This window comes from Manacus vitellinus, unplaced genomic scaffold, assembly GCF_001715985.3.
Source record: "Manacus vitellinus isolate BGI_N305 unplaced genomic scaffold, ASM171598v3 scaffold_15_pilon, whole genome shotgun sequence".
Lineage (NCBI taxonomy): Eukaryota > Metazoa > Chordata > Aves > Passeriformes > Pipridae > Manacus > Manacus vitellinus.
The window spans coordinates 10,949,097-10,974,267 of record NW_021939122.1 but is presented as its reverse complement, the minus strand read 5'-3'; the positions used below and the strand labels follow the sequence as shown (position 1 = coordinate 10,974,267).

Below are 25,171 nucleotides of genomic sequence, written 5' to 3'. Positions count from 1 at the left end.
AAAGGAGCACAGCCTGCCTCTTCATGGGCTGCAGGGGAATCTCTGCTCTGGCTCCTGGAGCACCTCCTTCCCCTCTGGCTCGGGTGTCTGCAGAGTTGTTCCTCTCACACATTCTCTCTTCTCTCTCCAGCTGCTGATGGTGTTGTGTAGCAACTTTTTCCCTTCTTAAATAAGTTATCTCAGAGGCTACCACTGTCACTGATGGGCTCAACCTTGGCCAGCAGCAGATCTGTCTTGGAGCTGGCTGGCATTGGCTCCATTGGACACAGGAGAAGCTTCTGGCAGCTTCTCACAGAAGCCACCCCTGTAGACCTCCACTACCAAACACTTGCCACTCAAATCTAATACAATAGCCAACACGTGCTACCTAAGCAACACAACAAAAATGATTCAGACTGTGGCATTTGATGCTAATGAGCACCAGCACTAACCAGTTTGCAAGAGCCAAGGCTTGGCAGCATACTTATTTGAGAAAGCTAAAACTGCATAAACCTCTTTCTAGAAAAAAAATAAAATGTGAAAAGTGAAAAAGGATAAAACCCCAAACAAATGAAACAAAAACCTGAACACTATCTAAAGGGTAGAAGTGTATTTGGATTCACAGACAAGTCACACAGTGATAACAAGAAATTGACCAAAATTTAGAAGTCTTTCCCCCCCCCCCCCGTATTTGTTCTTAATTTGAGTTGATCGAAAACTTTTTCTGGAGAAAATTCAAGATTTCCGTTCAACTTTGAGATACAAGGTTTGTGATAAAAATCATTACAAACTTACATGTTGAAAGCATCCAGCTACTAAAGAAAATGAGGTAATGATATTTCAAAATAAGAACTGGCAAATATTGAAAAATGTTTTGATTTCAGCCTTCCACTGGAAAATGATTACATCCAAGTTCTTTCCAAGCTATCTCTAAAATAAACTCACTGGGTCCAGCACAGAGTATTTCCTCACACAGTACACATACACACACAACAGACCCATCAGGACTAATGGTTTGCCTCCTGTTTCTGGCAGGGCTCCTCTTGCCATGGAGCAGGAAGCTCATCTCAAGATCTATGCATCTCCAAGCCTTCAGATACAACATCCCACATTTGGAGGAGACGTACAACTGCTCTGTACAAGTCACTTCAAGGCCCCTGGCAGGAGGACAGAGGTGCTGGCAGCAGGATCAAGTTTGGGGAGTATTATCCTGGGCTGGGATGCCTGTTCATTGCTCAGCATGTTCACCATTCTGTGTTAATAGGAGCCAATATACTTTCCCCGACCTCTACTTCCCACAATTCTCAGAAAGCCTGAAAAATTAATATTCAGGTGACTTCTAAGGTTTCATTCTGCATAGTGATGAACAGGGAGAGACAGCAGAGAAACAAAGAACCTGCTTCAATGCAGGTGGCACAGGAGAGCAAGAGTAAGCAGAGTGCTCAACCTCCTGAACTGCAATGGCAAACCTGAGTGTCAACAAACCATAATGACTTAGTGCCCCAAAACACCTCTGCCATTATTCAGCAAGCAGAATTAGGAGATGGCATGAAAAGACAGACCAGTAGACCTTGCAGATTCTCTGCAGTTACACGCTGGGGCAGCTAATGAAAGCTCCAAAACAGGCTGTCCGGGGCTTTTTTAGATTCTCCCTCAGACCAGCTCTTCATGACACAGCAATAGATCTGCATCAAGTATTGACTGCCTTTCCTGTTTTCTTAAATGGTTTTTAACATATTATCAATCAAATCATCACTTTTAAGTGTTTTCAACCATTCCAGAAAAATTACAGTCAGACAGCTGCTAAAGATCGAGTTCACTTCCAGCTCTAACAGGAGTTGGGATTCACCACAATTCACTGCGGCACAGTTTGGCACAGTTGACTTTCCCCTGATGGTTGGGCATCATTAAGATTCAGTTCCTGTCCTATCTTTACACATAAAGCATTGCTATAAGAATTGCCAGTCGTGTTCAAATCAGAGTGTCTGGATGCATGGAGATGGAGGCCTGAGTGCCAGGCTGCAGATCCTGAAGCTGATAAGTGGGTCCTCTTGTCCTGTCTTGACATCCTGACCTAAAGACGCCAGCATTCTCAAGATCAGATCATCTAAGAACACCAACACTACACTAAAGCTTACTCTAGATGTATGCACATTAAAAAAAAAAAAAAAAGAAAAAGACTTTGCTGAATAATCAGCAAACTTAACCCTTCCAATTCCCGGCATGATTTACTGGTTCTGTCCATTAATTCTGTAACTAAACATGGAAGACTGAGCAAAACTCATTTAGTAAAATCTTACTTTTAAAATAAGAAACAGGCTCTAATTTGGGTACTAATTTGTAGTTTCAATTTGGTTTCAGTGTCTAGCCTTACATTTGTTTTCTGCTTTGGTATTTTATCTTCTCAAAGATGTTTGAACAGTCTAAAGAGCATACTTTGGGTTTTGTTTTAAAGAGGTTAAAATCTTGAAAGTCTTCTTACTGGCCTCTCATAACTGAGACTTCTCTGTCCTTTCTCCAACTTCTTAATATACTTTTTGAAACAGACACCAGAAAAAGTTGCAAAATATATACTATCATAAAATCACTTTCCGTCTCCTGCTAATATTTCAAGGGTTAAATAAACCTTTTTAGCTGAACATTTCACAAAAGACCTAAAGTTGACAGTCTATGCTTTTTGAGTCACTGCTTTTCAAGATACAGCCCCTTCTTGCAAACTGGTACTTGCTTTTTCATCAAATGCATTGCCTGAGAGGTTAAAAAGCAACTCAGATCACACTGCCTCATGTATTTCAGGATTTAACCTTCTGCCAGTCTTCCAGTAACTTGTAGCATCCATCAGAAATTCTTTATGTCCTTTCCAATCACTGAAAAACTTATCACGTAGCCCTATTTTCATGCTCATCATGCCTGAGAAAGGCACCCTCAACATCCTTCTGGGGATGCTCTATGACAAGGGATTTGTTACATCACTTACTCTTAGAATCTCCAGCATTGTTATTGATGCCCACCACTAAATCCAAAAGCAACACCAAGTTTCACCTGTCCCTAGAGCTTCAGTAATCTCTGCTATAACACAGATGCACAAAGGTTCTTAAATACTTCTCTGTCACAAATTTCTGTTGTGCAAATGAGGTACAATGTACACATGTCAGCAAACAATACTTGGAGAGCCAATGTCAAGCCAAGTCTGACCAGCAGCAATCTCAATGACTTCTGAAGCCTCGCCCTGTGCTGACATTCAAGAGCTCTCCAAGTTCCTTTAGGCACGTGGTGTTCCTTTGGTGATGAATGCTGACATTCAAACCCAAATTCCTAAAAACTCTCAGCCAACAGACAACTATTTGTATGGTTTGTCTGCTTTAGCCAAGACAAAGTTCTTGATGCCAAACAATTTGAAGCAGAATTAGTGAGTCCTGATCTTGTCTTATCTCTGTTGTCTGCAACGTGCTATTCAATCACATCAGCAGTTTTGGGACCATCAAGTGCAGAAAAGTGACAGGAAGACAAGTGTCAGCTCTGACAATAGGCTGCATGCACGTTTCCTCTCAATTAACAATGCTAACAGCACATAGAGGCATTCTTCATCTTGCAACTGTGGTAACTGCCAGGGAAACATTGATTAGAATGAATTTATTAGCATACAAATACATTCTCTCTCCTCCACAGGAACTCCTGTCCATAAGTTGATCTCTCCAATGCAGAGAAGAACTCAAGCTGCCATTACCACAGACCATTTTGAAGAAAAATCAGCCTTGATACGATGAATATTTCCAACAGAACAATCTAACAAATACCACATCCCTCCACCTTTTTGCTTTCTTTACACAGAACTGCACAGAACAAAAATCCAATTAAATTTCTAAAATGAGGTCACCTCTCAAACTCGCATACACTTTCTACAACACTGCCAAGGAGTTCTCATACAGATCTGGACCTAGTCCAACCTGAAATACATTTTGGTGCCCTAAAGCCCATGGAATTTCAAAAGGACAAATTATTCATCAATGTCCTCTGCGTACTAAAACGCATTCTGCAATGTTGCTAGCACAAAATGGCTGTTTGCTATGAGTGGGTAAAATGATTTATTTGTTATATATACATATAGCCTTTGAAGCACTGCAGTCCTTGTGACAAAGAGGCATACAAATGTGAGGATTATGCAGATAAATCACAGGCGCAGAACTGGACTCTACTGTACTTCCACTGTATGTGTATATATATGATCTACAAACACTTTCAGATGAAGTTTTGTAACATTTTAACATTGAAAACTCTTGTTTTTATAAAAGTTGATTACCTCTTCCAAATACCCATCTTCCTGCCCCTGTGTATTGGCTAATACATTAAGCTAGAATAAGACAATACAGTTTTTGCTTCACAGCTATTGAGAAGCTCCTAAGCATGATTAGATTATCTCAGTTCAACCCAGACCAAAATCGTTTCTGGGATGTTCCTACAGCACATTTCATCTAGTACATCTGCATTATTTATGGCATTTACAGAAGGTGAATTGAAGGCTTTTATAAACGAAGACACAAATCAATACAAGCTCTTTAGCAGATGGGGCCTTAGCAGGGTTCTATGGCAGCATCGTTCCACACTGAGCAAACTCTCAACTGAGCAACTGGTAACACAGAAGAAAGGTTTGCTTAGGAAGTCAGGAATTAGAGACACCTTCAGCACCCATCCTTTCCAGAACTGTACCTGCCTCATTCAGAGCCTGAACAGGCAGGGTTAGGTCTGCATGTAGTAGGCAGTGCTTGAAGTGCTTCATAACATCAGTCTGCAAGCATCATGATGGCTCTGTTTCACCTCCCTCCCCAAGCTAAGATAAAAAGGCTGTAACACAGATGGCTTTCCCTGTCAGAGGTACCATGGGCAGGGGAAGAAACGGATAGGAGGCAAATTCAGTTTGGCACTCAGTCATGTCAGCAGTGTGCTCCAAAGGAGACCCTTCTCAGCTTCCACTGTGTTGGTGCTTGTTGTAGGCAGCACAGGTGGAGGTGCAGAACCGGCCTGAGAGATCAGCACTGGGCAGGAGAACCAGCTGGAGCTACAAAGCCTTAGTTCCTCAGAGAGGGAAAACCCTCTCCACCTCCATACAGATACGGCCAGCTGGGCCAACATGGGACAGCAGATGACAGTAATATATATATGGCTTCACAAGTGCCTGTTTTTCAGATAATGTTCTTTTAATTCACCTTGGCTGGTCTTCATTGACAAATGCTCATCACAAAGAACAGATCATTATTTGACGCACTTAGCGCAGCGATCGGATCACCCTGATCCTTCTGTTTTCCTAATGCATCTACTTGTACACTGAAAATTCATAGGAGTCTTTTTTCTTTGGATTTAGTGAAATTGAGAGTTGTCTTCAGAGATTTTGGCAAAAGAACCTTTTAACCATCTATTTATAGAGCAGTGCATTGGGATCTGCAGTAGCCAGAAGGAAAAAGGAATGAATGATAAATTATCCAACACAAACTTCCTTTATAACAGTAACCTGCAACAGAAAAAAACTGATTTATGTTCCTGTTCAATTCCTTGCTCTACAAATGCTCAGTAAAGGGATTTGGCCCCTTAACCGAATTTAAAAACCTTAGGGTCTTTAATTTTCTTTTTTTTAAATCAAAGAAGTCTCAAAAGGTCCCAGCAACTCAATCTTCAGCTGAAAAACAATAGGCTACTGAACTTACGAAGAGTTTTATATTTTGGTTGGGGCTGAAAAAATCCTGTTAAGTCTTAATTAAAATCATGCCTTGCTCAGCTGGCACGGGTTTTACTTTCATGAGATTTATGAGTACATGATCCTGACAGCTCTCCATGAGGTCCTTCTGGAGAAAAAAGGAACAGTGAAGATAATGACTGAAATTCTCAAGTAAAACCACATGGGGAGAAAAATCTTCCATGGTTAATCATTCTACTCTTCTCTTCACCAGTGCTCTAGAAAATCACACACTTCTCTACCACTCCCAGAAAAGAGCAAAAGGTTGTTAGACAGACCAGCCCATCATATTCTTCCTCAGACATTCTAAATTACCACAGGCAGTATTTCCTGTGCACACACAAGCAGCCGCAGAAAGCCACAGAAAGGTTTGGAGGCCCTCTCTTCTGTATACAATGAGGGTGTGGGTCAAAATGAAGTTGAGACTCCTTCATATAACAATGAACTCTTACAAACACTCAACATGGGAATTCAGCCTTCTCAACTTGAAAGCAGTGACAGATTGAACAAATCACATGTATAACCTAGATGGGTAAGTAAACTGCAATCCTTCCATCCTGAAAGCAGTGGGATGGGAATGCTTGGCATGTTGCCTTACCCTTGGGTAAAGGCTTTGTAGCACATAAGTTATTCCTGAGAAACTGCTGACAGATAAAATTTATGTAAACATTAAAAACTGCCATACTGAGTCAGGTAGCAAAGGCCAGCTCTATGTCCCTACTTCAAAACTGCCCAGAAATGGGAGCTCCAGTTACAGCTTAAAAGTAGACAAGAATAAAATGATACTGCCCCAGAAACAACTCTTAATTCCAGCCACATGCAGTTCAAGATAATACAAGAAGCAGAGGTGACTTCTGCATGATTCAGTAACCCCTGATGAAATTCTCTTCGATTAATTTGTATAATCCTTGCTTTAAATTCACATAACCTTTTAGGTATTCCACAGCTTAAAAAAGTATTGCGTGAAGCAGTATCTCTTTGGTTTGAGCTTATCTGATCTTCTGATACACCCTCTTCTTATAGTTCCTCTTCATATTCTCTGACATTTGATATTTTTTACTAAGTCTTTTACATATTCTCTGCCATCTCTTCCAGCCTGAGGACTTGTCATGTATATAAATGTTCCTCACAACACATCTGGTTCCATACCTTCAGTCATTCTTGCTGCCCCTTTTGAAAATTTCATAGTTCTGCTACACTCTTTTGAATTTTCTAAGCTCTGGATACACATGAAAGACTAGGCTAATCAATACAAAAATTTGCCTTGCCTTTGGGAATCAATTCTAATAAAAGATACACTATTTTCTGAGGGAGAGGGGTTAAATTGAGAAGTAGATTTGAAAAAAAAAGTTATTATAGTCAGGTAAGAGAGAAGCTCCATTTTAGACCCAGAGATCTGAGTGATTTTAAACACCACAGCTAACAGTTTAGTTAATGCATATTAAATATTTTATCTAGAGTGGTATAGCAAAATAAACAGTAAACAAAGTAAAACAAATAAAGAAAACCAATAGCTTTTCAACAGAGCCACTGTTGTACGTTGCTGTGGGAACATGAGGTTATGTGCAAATCCCAGGCTTAGCACTGCAAAAGGATAGGGGTTATTTTCTGTGTGTCTGTGTGTGTGGCAGGTATTTCCACATGCAATCAGGACCCTGACTGATGAAGGGAGCATGAACCAATATCCTAAAGGCTGAGGCAAGTGTTGTACTGAGAACTTAAAATCATTTTTTCTTAAATTTTCCCTAATTTTTTTACCGATGGCCTCCTTCAGTAATTATAGGCTGTTATCACAATCCCATGCTGTTCAGCTTCTTATGTTTCCATTTTGCAGGTTTTCAGAAAAAAAAGTGTCTTGGGTATGGTCACTGAGTACAGAGAACTCCTTCAAGAGCAAGGAAAGCACATATTGTTCTTCTATACAATCTATAAAAATTTTAAAAGAATCAAAAAACCCTGAGGCATCACCTCCAAATTTGCCCCAAAACATCAACAGCACAGAGAATACTGAACTGCTCTGGCAATGATTTTCCAGGTAAGACAAAAAGCAAACATCCTGATCACTCAGTGAGCTTTACACTTCTCAGCAGAAGCAGAAAGCTAAACTTCAGTGCCCAGATAAATTCCTGTTTGGGTGGCAACTCTGGAAATATGCCTCCACAGCTTCAGTTCAGATGTTCCTCATTCCTCACCCTAGACTGTCACATGATGAACCTGTGCAAGGTTAGCACCACTTCTGTGTTTCAGCAGCACAACAAAAAAAAACCCCACAGAAAAATCTTAGAATGAATCCTTTACAGTGTGTGATACTTGTCTAAAGGAAACCCAGAATACTTCCAGAAAAAGGGCAGTATGATTATAAAACAGTGGTCAAGAGAAAAATACAGACATCTTTCCTGAGGCTAGAGAGAGCACGCTGTGCTAAACAATTTAATAATTAAATTGAAGAAGAAAACACCACTGTAATTAACATACAAAGAATCAGCATGGCCTAGCTAATCTCATCATGACGAGATCGAATAAAGTAGCATGCGTTTTATGGAGCAATTTAATCTGGCAAGCAATTAATCGTAAGAGCACTAAGTCAAACGAACAGATTTCCCTTTAAGGAGATCACATTCATCATCTGTAATGTATTCTAAAGTGCAATTTGTTAGCCAGCCTCTGAATTTTACCGAAGACATTTACTGTCTTCCTTTAGTGGAAAAGTGATTCCTGACTGACAGGAGGGAGTGGCATCAGTCTTTTTGAACCGGCTACCCTATTAGCACTAACACGTTCTCAATCACTGGTGCAGGAAGCAAATAACTTACAAAAAGCAGCTACAAGTTTCTACAAGCCTTATATTGTAGAAAACACTACACACTATTTGAATTATGTCCTAAGCCACAGACCAGCATGATCTGACCCATGTCTGTAACACCCTGGAACTGATAACATTACTGATGCAGGCAGGAGGAAGCAAAAAAAAAAAACCAAAAACACCCAAAACAAACAATCAAACCCACAAAAACACCCCACACATTCCTTGCTCATTGAGAACATCAGTAGGCATCCTTCACCTGGGTTCCTCCTGGGACACGTCTGGCATTCTGGCTCTCCCATCCTCTGATAGTCTCAGCTACAAAATAATCCTTCCCTGCTTAGGTTGCATCATTTTAACTGATTACAAGACTGCCCCAGACTCTCAGTGCTTTGAATGTTAGAAAACCTTTCACTTCCAACTTTTATTTATTTATGATACTCCCTGTCCATTTGTTCCCATTACAAACAACCCTTCAGCTTCAGAAGCTGCTCTACATCACTTCTGTTTCCCACCACATTAGCAGTATCCGCTAGTTTTCACTTTGCTGGATGGGGCAAAGCATGAGCCATGTGTCCCTGGGAAGGAAATCATGATTCTTGATGCTTGTCTGAACCTGTCCCCATCCAAGTTTATCCTTCTACAAGATGAATTTGAAGGCCTCCTCTCTTCCTAGGAAAGACTTTCTGTTGACTATTTTCCTATCTTGCTTTGTAGATGGCATTATTTTAGTTCTGCCTGAATGCACAGTTTGGATCATGAAGATTAGTAGGCTGAAAGCAATCAAAGCTCACGTCCTCCAAGTGTCCTTGGGCCCAAACTGATTCCACTTGGAACACAGAAAATGCTTTAAAAATTAAAAACATATTAGCAGACAAAAAAAAAGGGCCCTAAGAACCATTCAGTAAAGCTAAGTCTTAAGAGGGACCACTAAACTTTACCCAAAAATATGTGGCAACATTTCATCTAGAAAGCACACAAAATTCACTCAAATGAGGCTATTGGCCATGTGAGAACAAAAGCTTGCAAGAGACATACAGCTTCTGCCAGTGCCTTCCTGCCCCACTGTCACTCCGAATCAATTCAAAAGACAGATTTCTTCACAGTAATGACAGGATGAGACCTATGCCTGGCTGCTTTCAGCCCTCTTCCAGCCTGATAATTTCCCTTATGCTCCACTCAGACTGAAGGCATGAATATAAAGTAGCCCCATGCCAAATCAAAGTTAAATAAGTAGTACTGGAGATAGAGTACAATAAAAAAAAATGAAATAAAAATCCCCAAGCTATGCTCAGACCAAGTTCAGTTAGTATCATCTAATTCCAGAAACAGTTAAAACAAAGCTCATATTAAACTGATTATGAGAAAATACTCCATTACTGCACTGTCAAAGCAGCATGGGGAAAAAAACTTATAAAATTAATCAAAATAAAGATTTTTGTATTCTCAGAAGGGAAGAAAAAAACCCCACACTGCAAAAAGATCGCTACACTAAAGAAAAACTCTAGTTTAAAGGCTAAGCCTTTAAAGGCTAAGCCTTTAGACTCCTCTGACCTGAACTTAAGTGCTCAGTATTGTTTCCTGATGCCTTCCTGCTACATAACATCATACTTAGACCGATACCACATTAAAATGACAGCAAGTGCAGGCACAATTCATTTAACAATTAATCTACCCTAGCTATCATTTTCACTTGTCATTAACTGCCTCTTAAATGCCCTCAATCTCATATAACCATAGACTCTTCCTTTAAACACACACACAGGGGAATATGCCATTATAGGCATTATTCAAAGCAGTGCTTTCTATCCCTGTCATCAACCACAGCATTAATCATACTCAGAATAGTTTCTCCTCACAAATGACTGAGTTGCGTAGTTGGATCTCACTGGCAGGATCCAATTTAATGGTAAGATCACAGACAGCAGACAATACTGGGCATCTGCAACAACATGTACTGTGAGTTCTTCAGATTTTATCCTTTACTGATCTTCCAGGGAAAGAAACTAGATGCCAACCACTACAAGCTCTTCTCATTTAAATAAGTGCTCTACTCTGCATCTCTAGCAGATGGGCCCAGAGTTAACATATAGCACAACACACTCCAGGAAAACAAGCTTTCTTGCTTGTTTTACTATCTGACCATGCAGTGAAGAGACTGTTCCCTAAAATCAAATGGGTTAGGTTGGAAAGGACTTTGGGAGGTTACATGGTCCAGCTCTGCACTCACAGCTGTCTTTAGGCAAGATAGGGATAACTCCAAGGATGGAGATTGCACTGAGCTATTTGTTACAGTATGGGATCACTTATGTTGAGAAGAACCTCCCTCACTGCAATCTGACTTACTTTATTTCCCAGCCAAACTTCAGATCCTGGACAGTCTTGTTTTGTGACTCTTCATTTCTGACATTAGTTTATGCTTAGAGTGAAAGTCGCCAAACAAGGAAGAAAAATACATGCTACTCAGTGAAAATTGCAGTCTGGTCCTTCAGCAGGGTTCAAGATATCACACATGGACTAACTCAATAAAGAATCAAGAACATAGTGCAGACCTATTGCTTTCTAAGTTCACAAGGGACGTCTGTGTCAGACAAGCTCATCTCAAATGTCCATAAAAAGTTAACTCAGATTCCAAAGCAAACAAACAGAATTGCAAAATTGTAAGAAGGACATTAAATAATTACAAAAAAGTATAAGTAGAAGCAGTCAGTCTTTGTTCATGTACACTGCCCTGCTTAACAATCTCCCTGTAAAGTCCTTTCAAATACCCCATGAAGGACATTATATAAAGTACATCATATTCATACCCTGCTGTCAGCAGCAAGAGCTTTACATTAATTAACACAACATACAACCTTCTGGAAGAAGGATCCAGTTTAAAATTCCTCATCCAAAATGTGGGAAACATCCCAAGTTTGTTTAGAATAAAAGGCATTTATCCTGCCCTCAAAGCACTTACCAGCTACATTTTCTATATTGGGTAAAAGCAATTTTTTTACTGTACACAAAGCCATCTTTGAAATTCAGTGTTATAAAGTTTGAAATCATCCTTCCCTCGGCCAGAGGTTGCATTACTTCCCATCCCACACACACTCAAAAACCTTCCATAATCCAATTAATGAGAAGAAAAATGTCACTGTAATTAACACAAAAAGTGATGACCTAATTAATCACTAAAGCAGCAACATGAAAAAGCTTTAGGCTTTCAAAGTCTTCTAGAAAAGTCAGGCAAAAAGATTGCCAGGGAGCTTTTAAGGTCATTCCAGTTTTGGTCATCCTCAAAATAAGACACGTTTGAGACCATGCTTTTATATCCTATCAAACAGGACTCCACTGCAGTGAGATGCCTTCGATGTGTCAGAGGTCTCCTACTTCAGACTCCCAGCTGAGTAACACTCAAGTTCTCATTTTTTGGGCTCATAGTAGTATTTATTGTCTCAAGCCCAATACCTAAGGCAAAGCTTTAGGCAATGGTTATATTGATACTAACAGCAAGAACAGTTTCCATAAACCACCCTACACTATATATCAGCACAGGAAAGAGAACATGTGCTTAGACCCCTGCAAAGAGTCACACCAGTGACCACTGATGATGCTGGACATAACTAGGAAAACACTTTGCAGCATTTTAGTTTAAAAATGGTTTAACAAGCCAATGCTGCTAAGAGAGACTGTCCTGTTGTCCCTAACACTGAGCTGTTTGTGCTCACATCCTCTACGGGCTGACACAACCAGTCACATATCTGTATGGAACAAAGTCTTGAGAACTGACCAACACTAAAAACACATTGCTTTGCTCTTTTTTTTTCCTGCCTAGAGAGTTTTATCCTGGGTCAAGTCCCCAGTCTCCTCCTTTACATGCAGGCTGCTCCCCACAGAGGAGACAGCAGGAATATGGTGAACCCTCCTGCTCAGCCACACTCAGTTTATACCTGCTCCAAGTGATCACAGCACAAGCTGAGGAAGCACACTGGGGCAGTTTTGCCAGAGGAACATCCTTTAACTAAACCCTTTCCAGCATGAGATATCAGAACCTGGTACCCATCAGATTTGAATTCTTCATGAGATCACTGTTACCTTAACATGGTTGGCTTTGATTGCTGAGAAGCAGGCAAGCACATGGGCATCTGCAACTGCCAAACCTTCACAGCTAGCATCCCTTGGGACAGGCAACAGAAATCTGACCTCAAAGCTAAGGGAGAAATTGCTACTTCTGGAGTATTATGCCATCATTTTCCGAATGTTCACCTAGCTACAAGGGTCAGAGAAAAAATTTAAAGACTAAATAGGGTAACAACAAAAGGTTACATTCTGGGATTCTGAAACAGTCAATCTAATTCAAGCTACCTGAAACTCTGATGTATCTTATGGCCTCTGTCTGGACTCAGAGATATTAGAGTCCAAAATACTTTGGCATGTTGGAAGGGGGAAAGAAAAAAAAAATTCACACTCACTCAAGCTCTCTTCCCCCCACCCCCTAGCTGCAAGCAGCATTTTACTTTCACCTTAGCTTTGGCTATACCAACTGGTATTTACTGGCAGTTGCAGTACCTGTGCTGGTAGGGTGAGACAACCTCTCTGCCTTTGGTGGGTAGAGCCCCTAAGAAAAATCATCTTAACTTTAAAAGCTAGGATGCATGTTTTTTTTAATGAACAAAGTCTTACAAACAAGTGTCTTCCTCTCACAGTTCCCTAGGAACTGAGCTACAGATTCTGCTGCAATCTTCAGACTGCAGTTCTGCAGTCATGCTAACAATGTATTATCCTTGCTTTCAATTCAAAATAAGGTAGGTACTTCATTACCTTAATGAGCAGATGTACTTAATGAGTGGGTACTTTGTCAATTTAGTCCTAAAGGAAGAATTAGGAGAACAGAGCATTTACATTTCTAGAGCAAAACCAAATTTTAGGCCCCCCACTATTATAAGATAATAAGAAATACATTTTACTGACTTTTGAAAAGCTTTTTTTTCCCAAGTACACATCCCACAGCCCAGATTTTCAGAGGGAATAATAATTCTGGCTGCTGCTGTGAGCAAGATTTCTTTTAAACAGAAAGAGCAAAACAGCTCTATATTACATCATTTTTCAAGGGAAAAAGGTGCTATTTAAGCTCACAATGATTTTTACATTGTTTGGGTTATGAAGAAAGTTGCTTAATGTTCTTTCTCCATTAAAGCAAATCTTGAAAGCTATATTTGAGACCAGTGGAGATCAGCATCCCTTATATTTACCCAAAGAATAAGACCAGCATGGGCAAAGTTTCGACAAGCTACAAACAGCTGTTTCAAACTGTGCTTCAGTCATGTTCCAGTAGAGCCAGTTCTTGGGGCCAAGAGAATCTGGTTGCTTCCTGGCTGCATTAGAGCTACCAACAAAGACACTGACTGTAAGGTTGAAATCTATCAATTAGGAACTGAACTCATGCCAGCCACAGTACCAGAATAATTAAGATTGTTCTGTAAACAGGACGAAACAATACAATCATTGAAATCCAGAAACAGCAGACCTCTCTGGATTTTGAGCTGTAACAAAAAACCCAAGATGTTTACAAGTCTGCATTCTAGCTTTGCAGTACATGCTTTAATGTATTCCTGAGCTCATCCACAACTTGCCTGTTTCCAGCAACAGGATTCAAGACCAAAATATCTGCAAATGAGATAGAAAAATAACTTCTAACCAATAAATTTTTTATCCACTTCTGAAACAAACCAGAACTACTCCCCATGCAGACATATATTCTCCAGTATTTTTATGTTTCTACAGAGAAAAGTATTTGGCAAGCAAAACAAGAAAGAATTTCTTGCCCGGTGCCACACTTCTTCAGACCAGGCAGTGCACAGTCACTCACATAAATCAAACACAACTGCACCGACAAGTCTCTCACCTTTCTACTGTCTCTTCTCACAAAGCTCCAGACCCCAAATTCACTAGCACAAAAGCTGAAATGATGTGCCAACATTACACTTCCAAAGCTGAATACACAGCTTTCAGAAAAAAACTGCTTGCAGCTTAACTAAGTCCATGTTGTAAGCCCACAATCTGCACCCATGAATCCAGCAAACAAGACCCACAGACACAAATTCCCTATTCACAAGGCAGTTGCATTTGACACAGAGCATACGAAATCTGGGTTGCCATACCTCAGTAATGGAAGTAATATTTCTCAGCAAACTTTACCAAAAAAGTAGCCTACAGATCCCAGCTAACTTTCCAAAACTTTCAGATCTCAAGGAAGAAATGTTTCCAACAAAACATCCAGAAAGATAAAATTTCACAAGTGGGCAAACTGCAGTGCGATGTTCACCTTACAGGAATCACATGAACTAAGATACTTGCTGAACTTCAGAAGAGACTGCCAAGCAGTGTGCTGCAGAAAAGTCTCCTTTTGGCCCAGCAAACAATCCTCTCTTATACAGACACCTCACCTCCACAGCAAACCTTACAGAGCACCTGAAATACACAGGGAGATCCTGCTGCCAGTTCCCTCTTAGAGGCCAGCCTGCTGCCTTTGTGACTCAAGGAAAGGAAATTAAAGTGGCTGATAAAATTGTAGACATTGAAAAGAAGCAAAGAAAGTCAGTTAAGTGAGGCTGCCATCCCAAGAATAAATCACTTCAAGATTGTCCTTACCCCAATCCAAAAAAGCCTTGCTTACTTTGAGGATGAAATTTTAGAGCAAAAGTGATCCCTGCAGAATGACATTCAAGTGTACTGGAGAAAGCAAGCTGTGGCTATGGCATCTCAAATAGAGGCATTTCTTTGCCATACAAACAGCTTTGCTCAAAATCAGCATCAGCTCTAGAAATCTTAAGTCACCACAAAAAAAAAAAAAAAAAAAAATCAATCCTTCCAAAAACCTACTGGGAAAAAAAATGTTCATTAAAAAGAAAACAGGCTTGACATTGTCAGAGTCCCTTCCCAGGCAGTAATGACTGAAATGAAAGTAAATGGCAGAAAGAAGGAAGGTGACCAGGGACGTGCCTGACTTGCTGAACCATGCTGCTATGTTCATGGAACTAGTCCATACAATGCCACTCAACCAACAGATCTGCTATTTGGATTTAGGCCAGTGGTAGAGACAACATTTAATTAAGCCACTGCATGAATGAGAAAGAATGAAAGAAAATTATAGCAGAATGAAATCGGCTATGGCTCTGTAAGAGAAACACACCGAGATGAATCAGCTTGTAAATAAAGAGCAATAACTGAAAACAACACTGTCTCAAGAATAAATCAGATAATGTACAAGAAATGAAATGCTGAAGTTACAGGACTAGACTAAATGCTAATAAAAATAATGGAAACACCGGTAGACTGCCACGAAAAGACAAAACATTGCAACCGGAGATAGGAGTGCTTCTTTCATTCTTTTTGATTCTTCTGTTAATATGTTGCTGGTCATTAGGTTTTTCCCTCTCAATCCACCTGCTTCCTCTGTTTAGGTGCCAGCTAATGCCGGAATCTGTTCACATCAAGATCTGTTGCTCCTAGCAAAGGAACTTTCCTTACCAGAATACTGCAAGGTCAACTGAAAAACAACCAGAGTTAGCAGGTGAACTCTGAGTAACCCAGCTCTGTTATAACCACTGTGGCATTTCAGAACTGTTCTGCTGTGCCAGAATCCCTGTGCAACCAGAAAAGCATGCAATAAGAAACACATGAAATGACAAGAAGAGTCTATTAGTTTTGCTCGTGCAATGAGGATTGATCACAGATCATTAAAAAAGAACAAATCCAGAATCCTCATCTAGAATCCACTTTCAGTTTTTCAGCATTATCATTTTTTCAGCCTACCATTCAAAAACTGCAATGAACTAATTCTTCAAATAGCTTGGATACATAAAGCTCAGAAGTTTTCTTACAGCATTTTAGCAACAATTTGATCCTTATCTTACCAAATTTATTTTAGACTTTAAAAGTACCAATAAAATACATTTCTGCCTTTTTCTTTGGGTTTTGTTGCTTTCTTCTTATTAAGAAAAGTAATTGTTGACTGTCTTGTGCTATTCTGTGATCTGAGCTCAATCAGGTTGATTAGCAGTGACAGCATGTCAGAGGTCATTATCATTAAGCACACCTCAGTGAACAATTCAATGGAGTTGTTATTCCACCAGTGGCAGCCCTCACAAGTGGGTTTAAGAATCCCAGGGAATGAACTCCAGATCACTCTGGGCTAACCTGCATGCCTGAGCACCCTCTGCTGCTCAGCACTGGCTGGCCCAAACCAGCACTTCCACAGGGTCCCCCAAGTCCCAGGGGATCACGGTACACACCCAGTGCAATCCTGCTGCTGGAAGGAGCAACACCTGAGCATCCTTAGCCCATACTTGTGGTTCATCTTGGAGAATATGTAAACAAGTAGGTGCTTGGTATTTTCAACTTGGAGATTACGGCTTCGGATTAGCGCATTGCCAAGGGCAGCATGTTTGTGTGTGTGTTCTACATATAAATATATATATATTTGTAAGTGTAGACACGTGAGTATGTCAGTTTATGTTTTTATATATACAAAGACATCCATATATACATATATGGATAGACACATTCATATATGTGCATATATCTATAATGTACACATAGATATCCATATTTTATATATATGCACATATATTTTCTTGACCATTTCTTTTCATAAACAGGCTTTAAGCTTGCCCTCCCTTTTTCACTCTCTTACTCATATTGGCAAGAAATGTGTGTGTCCATTACATCCATACAGAGAGGGAAGGAAGAAAGTGTGTGTGTGAGTATATATATATAAATACATATCTTATACAGTTTCAGCTCACTGTAACCCACAGGTCATCACTCCATACTGAAGCCCTTCTCTACCAGCAGGTCCCCATTCACACATCCTGCATAAATGCTAGAGCCATCCATTGCAACATGACTAAGCAGCATTTGGTTCTTCTCTCCCCATAAATAGACGCTAAATTCCTTGCAGTTTGGTGGAACAATGCTGAAGGTACTACATGGACTGCCTGCAGCTGCTCACTTTCTAACAAATATCTGCAATGGAGCCTCCTTCCCTGTCAAGGTTTTCAATAAAGGCAGTTCTGTGGAGTGCTGGTAATTTATCCTGAGCCATAGCTTCAGGGCCAGGATGTCTGTTGTCCTACAAGAAACAACCACAGCCTGATTTGGCTTTCTTTCACCTAGGTAAAATTGCAAGGGCTCCTTCAGAATGCTCCTGCCTAGACTGGCAGCAAGCATAACCATTTTATACGTATCCATGTGATGTTTTAAGTGCTCCTCCCAAATCCCCAGTCTCTCCTTTACAACCCCAAAAGCAGCCCTGGGAGAAGCAGTACCTCCTGTTCAAAGAAAGAGCATCACACGGTGTCTCAAGTGGAATAAAAGTAGCTGCAAGATGGAAGGGTGAATGAAACACTCAAGCAAGGATTGCAGCATATGCTAAAACAGCACATAAAACACCTTAGAAAAAAAAATAACCCTATCTAGTTCCATACTACAAACTTACTCTCTGCTTATTAAAAATGTTTCAGTGAGAAAAATAAAATTACTTTAAAAATTATGATGGGATTGAATTTCAGACAATGAAGAAATTCAGTCAAGTAATCATTGAGTTAATCTATTTATTCACCTTGGAAAAATCCTGATCAGGAGAAAGTCTATTAAGAGAACACAGGGATTCAGCTGCTACCCTTCTCACTGAATAGACAATCACGAGATGCCCCTTTGAACCTTGCGCTAATAAAATTCTCATTAAATGCAAACCTGCACAATGTTATCTTGAAGAGGCTCATTAGCTTAATAAAAAATAACTTGTCTCAAAATGTGTTTATTTCCTCATAGGTGAGAAGGTGAGTTTTCAAACCATCAACTGCTGCACCTTCCTATTTCAACCCCACCAGTGCTGCAGCTACATCTTGCAGTCTATCACATCTCAATTATCTATGAAAACTCCAGAGACAAATCCACAGACCGAAGTTATAATGACTATTATGAGATAGGACAGCAATTGAAATCACTCATTCCAGTGCGGTATGTAAGATTTTCAGATAGATAAGGCTATTATTATTCTGTCTTCTTCAAATTTCATTTTCTTTAGGTTGGACAGAAATTATGAATTATCTATAAAAAAGAGAAGGCAGGAATAGCCTCCCCATCTCTCAATACTAAAAAAGAATATTCGTGACTGCTCTTTTCACTGGAGAAATCAAAGAACATAAGGACAAGGAAAATCAAATAATCAGCAACAACAAAACTCAATCAGACTGCCTAGTGAAGAATAAGGTCCAAGTCAGAAGTAGTGCTCATACCATAATAGGATACACAAAGAGAGATCTCTCTCTGTGGCTGAGTTTAAACAAGAACATGTCAAAGATTCTCTAAGTATTACTCATCCTGACTCTCTATTACAGCAATTAATCAGCCGAGCTCACCAGCTCAGCACTGTGGGTGCAAGCAGGACTGTTTTATGTGTCTCCTCAAGACTTACTCCTGTAACACAAACGCATTGCAGCCACTCACCACTCCTCTCCTGGCAGAAACACACATAAAATTGTACACTAGGATTTAAGGCTCTTGTTAAAGCCCACCACATGCATGCATAGGCAGATGCTTTTACATTTATAAAACCTACTAAAAGCCTTACGATAAGGAAATGACAAGGTTTATTTCTTTTTAAATAGCTTGTATAATGAGATGGAGATATAAACCAAAGCATGACTTTGCACTGTAGAGTTACAGCAAGAAGAAGGAATTCATTGCTCATAAAAACTTTCCAGAACAACGGAGCAAGGTGAGGGAAAAATCCAATGTGAAGTGGATTTCTCTAAATTCATTCTCTTCATGGCAAAGCATCCAAATAAGACACAGTGTGCTAAGACCACTCTAAGGGGAAACAAAGGGGCATGAACAAACAGAAAATCCAGATAACAAGGAGCTAAACCAGGTTCTAGTCCCTTTGAAACATCACACTGTCAATCACCTTCACAAAAGCATGGTACCTTTGGATTTTTCTGGCTGCTCTGAAATCTATTTAGTTAAAGAACCCATCAAATGCAGTATTTTTACCATCAGAAGAAAACAAATCAGAAGACAAAATTCTCCCCCACCCCCTCCTTTTCTTTTTTTTGAGAGCAAGGAAATGGGATAAATCAAACAGACCGACTTCTCTGAATTCTAATTCTTCCCTAGGCCTTGAATCATCTCTAATTTAGACCTTTCAAATTTCAGTGAATGAAAAGCAGTCATTCAGGAAATTTCAGTACAGATGAGCAGTTGGGTGGAGCAAGGGAAATCTACCAAAAGTCCATCAGAGAGACTTCACTGGTTCCAGACAAAACTGTAATCTGGACATGTCTGATACAGGCTGTCCAGGGAGGGGTATCACAGTGACAATTTTTTGGTTGTTTCTTATCTCAGTTGCAAGCTGATCTTCATAAAAGCAGTTGTTAAGCCAAAAGGAAATAAGCCCACACAAAATCTTAAGTTTCACAAACCAGGGGTGAGCACAAACCCTCTGTGATCACTTGTTTTTTTAATCTCTTCCCAGTTTAGACTTCTCTCCCTGGGTATACAGAGAATTCCCAGGGCAGACATTTTGTGTCACATTAAGTGACATTAATTTGCCAACAGCTACCTGTTCTGCTGCTTCACTTCAAGTGCATTATCTACCCACAAGAGTTCATTTACATCTGTTTAAAAAAAACAAAACAAAACAAAACAAACAAAAACAAGGATAGGACTAAAATAAATCTGGAATCATACGTGATGTTACCAAGCTTACAGGCTTACTAAGGGAACCTTTAAGGTGATTTACAAACGTGTAAGATGTCCTACACAATGTCTTTTGTAGTGAGGGAAATGACAAGCACTAGCAATGCAACAGTACTGACCTGCTTGGTGTTGCAGACACCAAGTGTCTGGGATGACCAGGGAAGTTATGGACAGATATTTTTTCAGTATAAATACTTACATCTTTTATGATTTGTTTACAAGCCAGAGTTAAGCAGTAAATACTCTCTCTCAACATTCTTTCATTTTCCAATCAATCAGATCCATGATCCTCTTTCCCAATACTCAGCTTGGTCAGTACTAGCTGCTTCAGGTGCCAGGAAAATAAATTATTGCCATTGTGAAAGAGTACACATCTAGATTTACACTCTTCAGCCTTACAAGTAAAGCATAACTTCTGCCCTTGAACAGGACAAAGAGGTTTAAGAGAACACTGAAATGTCCTTAAATAATCACTTTTAAACACACAAAATCCTGCAATGTTAACAGGCCTCGAATCTGCTTGTTAGAGCTGGTTTATTGTCCCCTCCACAGCTTCACGGAATTGCAATAGAATCACGCTACAGAAATCCATTAGGTCCACAACTGCTCTTTCAGCACAGCATTGTTCCCTACTGTAAAATTTCTCACAAAAATGCTGTGAGGATTAATTCATTACAGTTTGTGCCATGCATTGAAAGCGCTCAGTCAACAGAAGAGCCGAGAGAATTATTAGAGAGGACAATCAAACCCTGGTGATACTCTCTTTATCCCAGTAGACCCTGTTTAGAGGAACAATTTAGTCCAACAAAGAGAACAAATTCAACCCCAAACTTACTAAAACAAATGTGAAAGAATCATGATAAAAATGTAGTTGCACAGGACACAATCTTCAAAATGGTTACTAACTTGTACTCCTTACCTAATATTGACTAATGCATGGGTCACCTTGCTTGCAGGCTCTTTCCACTGACCAGCATTGGTAGACAGCCTTAGAACTGAAAGGAGAAGACAGTTAACAGTGCTGGCACAGGACTGGCAATTTTCTAATTTAAAACAGGAAAAAAAATCTGCTTTGGCGAGATGGAAGTCCAGGAATCACATCAAAACAAAGGTCTTCTTCAAGATGACCTGTGATCCAGGACAGATATTGCCTTCAAAGCCCATCTAAGAAACATAAGGAACACGGAAGAGGTGAACAGAACAAAATAATGACTCCGAGACAGGAAGCAGAGGGGACAGAAGAACCCAGGTCCTGCTTTCATCACCACATATACAGTTCATTTCCCCCAGAAACAGGGCAGTGACCCATGTTTGAATAACTATTATTCCACATTCTGTTGTTCTCCAGCTTCCATTTATGCAAGATTCCATTGGAGCTAGACTACATCCTGAAGATTGAACTCTCTCCAGCACTGATGGATTCTTTACATTTCAATTTATCCAGAACTGCAAAGCGGAATTAAACACCAGCCTAGGACAAAACACTCCCTGTAGGAACAAGGGTGGTGTTCTGTTGCACAGATGGCCTCTGACAGACTTAAGAGCAGATCTGAAAACATTCTGCAACAGGAATAACTTCTGGGAATCCAATTCTTTTCTGCCAGAGTACAAAAAATACTTATTTAGGTCAAAATACGCAGTGTTTCTACGGTGGTAGTTACCTGCACATCTCTTGGTATGCATCAAAACAATAACAGATCTTGTAACAGATTTTCAAATTAATTTCCATATTGCCTGAATAAAAGGGAATTTTCTATGAATTTGTACATACAGAGTTTTCTGGAAATTAGATTCTACAAGAATGGTCCACCATCAACTCAGAAGTGAAGGAACAGCTCATCATCTGAATTTAGGATCATCTAGAAACATGGATGCTACAAGTGAATTCATAAGCACAGTGGCTGCATACTCATGCCTATAATTACAGCTTCCAGTCCTGCAGATCTGCATAAAGTTCAGTTTCAAAACAAGAAAAAAAAACCAAGTCAATTAGACTCTACCTCCACTCCCAAAATAGAAAGTTTCAACCACATTAACAGAAAACTAAAGGACAGAGTAGCTTTCTCATCTGTGCTAACAAATGCCCCAAGGTCAAGGGACAGAAGGGTCACTGTAGTCTCAGAGACAGGCAGACAAGCAAAAGGAAGCTGTCAGGACACCTAGTGGCTTTCACCAGCTGGAGACAGTGCTACCTTCTCACTTCCTAGTCTACCATTACACGTCATCTGCAGAAAAAAGATGTCAGCTCCAAATAACATGATGTTGTCAAGCAGTAGGTACTGTTTTTGAATATCTGAAGTAATGTATTCAGAGAGGGTTTCCATTCAGGTATCTCCAACAGTAATTCAAAAGGGTTTGCTCTAGGTAGCAGGATGAAAACATTCATGTGACAAACTGTTTCAACAAGTTAGGTGTGCCTTCTGCAACCCAACTGAGGAACTATATGAGTATGTTATTCTCCTATCCACTTGCCTTCAGCTTCCACAGGGGATGGGTTTGAAAAAATCTTAATAGCTACAATTCTTGGGAGTAAGAAATGGGTTAGCAAAAAATCTTATGCACTCAGAGGGCATAACAATGGTCAAGTGATCTCTTATGTAATGGCTGAAAACTGTAGGAAATTTATATAAAAGAGCAGTTCATTTCTGCTTGCAGTTACAGGGGGTATTCAGCTACTTTTATATGGGTGAGCATGGTTCTCCCCCATGTCAGAAGAGTGTTGTGGCCAATTGTCTGTCCTTTAACTCCCCTTTTTTGCTTATATTAACTCCTGTTTTTCATTGGGTGATCACACTGAGAAGGAAGCAGGAGGTGAATGAAAAAAAGGTCTTTCTAGAATAAAGCAAACAAAGAACACAGCTATATTCCTTTTCTTCATAGATTCAAGTATGCAGACACTACACCAGTGCTGCTGCAGCTCTCCTGGGCCACAGGCTCCTGTGTATATGCTGCCTGGTTAAGCTCCATGCATCCCTTGCTCTTCTTTGTTTGTCTTTTCCCTGCTGGGTGTCACTTGGTAGCATTCCAGCATGTCTGCCTCTCCTTGAAGGATGGCAGTTTCTCCCTGTTTTGCCAGTGGGCACATTCTTCAGTCCACTGATTCACTTGTCACTGCAAGCAGGTTTGTCAGGGCTGTTTTCTTGGTTGTTTTGGCAATGAGTGCAGTAGATGTGATTTGCTTAGCACTGCAAGCTTTTTGCTATAAGTTTCTCCAATTCTTTTCCAAATTCTTATTTGCATTGAGTGTTTCTCTGTATTGGCTGGTTTGGCAGCATGACTGGAAATTGTTGAATATAGTAGAGGCAAACTACACGAAAGTGCATGACATACCACATACTCTGTTTTGACAACAAATTTACATCTCCAACCACAGTAAGTGACTGATACAGAGGCAAGGAGTCTGTTTCTATTTTTTTCTGACTTAAAAAAAACCCTTATCCCTTTAACTAGTTTATCCTTCTCTCAGTTCCTCAATTCTTAATTTACTAAACATATCCTACTACACAAAACATGTCCAGTCAGTAAGGCATACATCAGAAGCAGGTGGACTGAAATCACCAGACACAAATGTCCCTCCTCCACCACCCTCACTTCCAGTCAGCAGCAGTCCTGGCAAGTCAGGAGGTACTCACCCATGGAATAAAGGTTGTCAAAATTCTGATGCATCCGAATGATTTCATAATACAGCTCATCATAGCTGCTGGGAGTGGGGAGGAAGGTGTCTCCGTAAGTGATGAACATGTTGAAAAGGTTCACAACCTAGACAAGTGAAAAGAAGTTACAAGAATATTTAGCCCAAATCTATTCTGCAACAGAAACAATACAAACTATGTCCCAAACCTTCAAAGAAATAGCTCACAATTGCAGCAGACAGTATTACACTACTTCATTGCTTTATCTATTATTTTCTTTGTAGTACAGAAGAGACAGACAAGACACTTAAATACTATTTTATCTGGGGCTAGAAAAACATGTTTCTATTTTGCATACAGAGGGACACAGAAGAAGAAACAGTATTGTCAAATCTGGAAAATTAAATTAGGCCCTTCCTCACATAGACTTCTTTATTTCAGTGAGCAGACCCTACAGTGAGTCCAAGCACTGCCCTTTCCAAACACCTAGCAAAACCAAACACAATAATATCCCTCTGCTTTGTGGCCATCTTCTCATATCTCCTTAATAGGCCAGAAATCCTTTCTGGAATCCTTTCAGCATTATAATTCTTTCTTAAAATTCATTCACTATAAGTTGTTAAAAATAAGAGGATTTTTGTGTACTCACCATAAGAGCAAGGGTGAAGATGTTGTGCTTGGCCAGCAACACAGTCTCATTAGACATGAGGAACTTTAACAAGTTGATCAAGGCTAGGAGAAAAAAAGTAGTTTTAAAATAACATAAAAAACAAAGCCATTTTCAACAAGTCACTTAAATATAGATGCATGTACATTATCAGGTGTAAACTAGCCTAAACGCCAGCTGCAGAAATTATCCTCATAATTTATTGGAAATTATCAATTTACTTGTAGGGGTTGGCAGTGGTTTTTGTGGCTAAAATACTCTGCTGGACAGGTCACTGACAGCTATTTTACCACCCCACCTTTATTCTATTTCACTGACTTCCCAATCAAATCCGCTCAGGCTCAAGTAAAGTCTCTTGTTAGCTTAGTTCATGGAGCTTTTTCTGTCTGCTAGATCCTGGAGTGAGTTTTCAGGTTGGAGAATCTGACTATCTCGTTTCTGTTTCATATATCGCCACCATGATGTATGCACAGTCAGCCCCAAACTGTCACTCTTGTTGATACATAAGAGTTTTTAAAAAAAGTAACAAAAACCCCACAGCACAGCTTTTCTGTAGCTCTGTGTCAATGCTGCTGCACTGGTAAAAGGAAGAGTGTAGTACTTTACTGTGTCAGTTA

At 39.9% G+C, this 25,171-nt stretch overlaps 1 protein-coding gene across 2 annotated transcripts in view; it reads right to left on the bottom strand.

Moving 5' to 3' along the window:
• The window catches only part of ARMH3 (armadillo like helical domain containing 3), a 126,520-nt gene that overhangs the window by 47,328 nt on the left and 54,021 nt on the right, over nucleotides 1-25,171 (bottom strand). For both annotated transcript variants that reach the window (XM_018069237.1, XM_018069238.2), the window contains exons 21-23: nucleotides 24,537-24,619; nucleotides 23,888-24,014; nucleotides 21,175-21,250 (exon numbers count right to left, since the gene is read on the bottom strand). In XM_018069237.1, the coding sequence (XP_017924726.1) occupies nucleotides 21,175-21,250; nucleotides 23,888-24,014; nucleotides 24,537-24,619 (286 nt within the window). The remainder of the gene's footprint in view (nucleotides 1-21,174; nucleotides 21,251-23,887; nucleotides 24,015-24,536; nucleotides 24,620-25,171) is intronic.